Below are 234 nucleotides of genomic sequence, written 5' to 3' on the forward strand. Positions count from 1 at the left end.
CCCCCCACACCACATGACCCCCATGAGAAACCCCCCGTGCCCCCCAGGGGACCCTGGGGACCCCGAGCCCCCCGAGGAGGACGCGGAGGCGGCGCAGGCCGAGGCGGCCGACGGGGACATGGACGGCGAGGCCGAGGGGGACACGGTGGTGCTGGCCGGGCAGCCCGAGGGGCTCAGCACCCAGGAGATGCAGGTCAGGGACCCCTCCCCAAATCCCCCGAGACCCCCAAATCC

General features: G+C 74.4%; 1 protein-coding gene across 1 annotated transcript in view; it reads left to right on the forward strand.

The window, feature by feature from the left end:
- Positions 1–234, forward strand: part of HUWE1 (HECT, UBA and WWE domain containing E3 ubiquitin protein ligase 1) — a gene marked incomplete at its 3' end in the record, with an annotated part of 33282 nt that overhangs the window by 29924 nt on the left and 3124 nt on the right. Inside the window, exon 49 of the mRNA XM_041480463.1 lies at positions 48–193. Within this exon, the coding sequence (XP_041336397.1) occupies positions 48–193 (146 nt within the window). The remainder of the gene's footprint in view (positions 1–47; positions 194–234) is intronic.

Source organism: Pyrgilauda ruficollis, unplaced genomic scaffold, assembly GCF_017590135.1.
Source record: "Pyrgilauda ruficollis isolate IOZ18807 unplaced genomic scaffold, ASM1759013v1 scaffold516, whole genome shotgun sequence".
In the NCBI taxonomy this organism is placed as follows: Eukaryota; Metazoa; Chordata; class Aves; order Passeriformes; family Passeridae; genus Pyrgilauda; species Pyrgilauda ruficollis.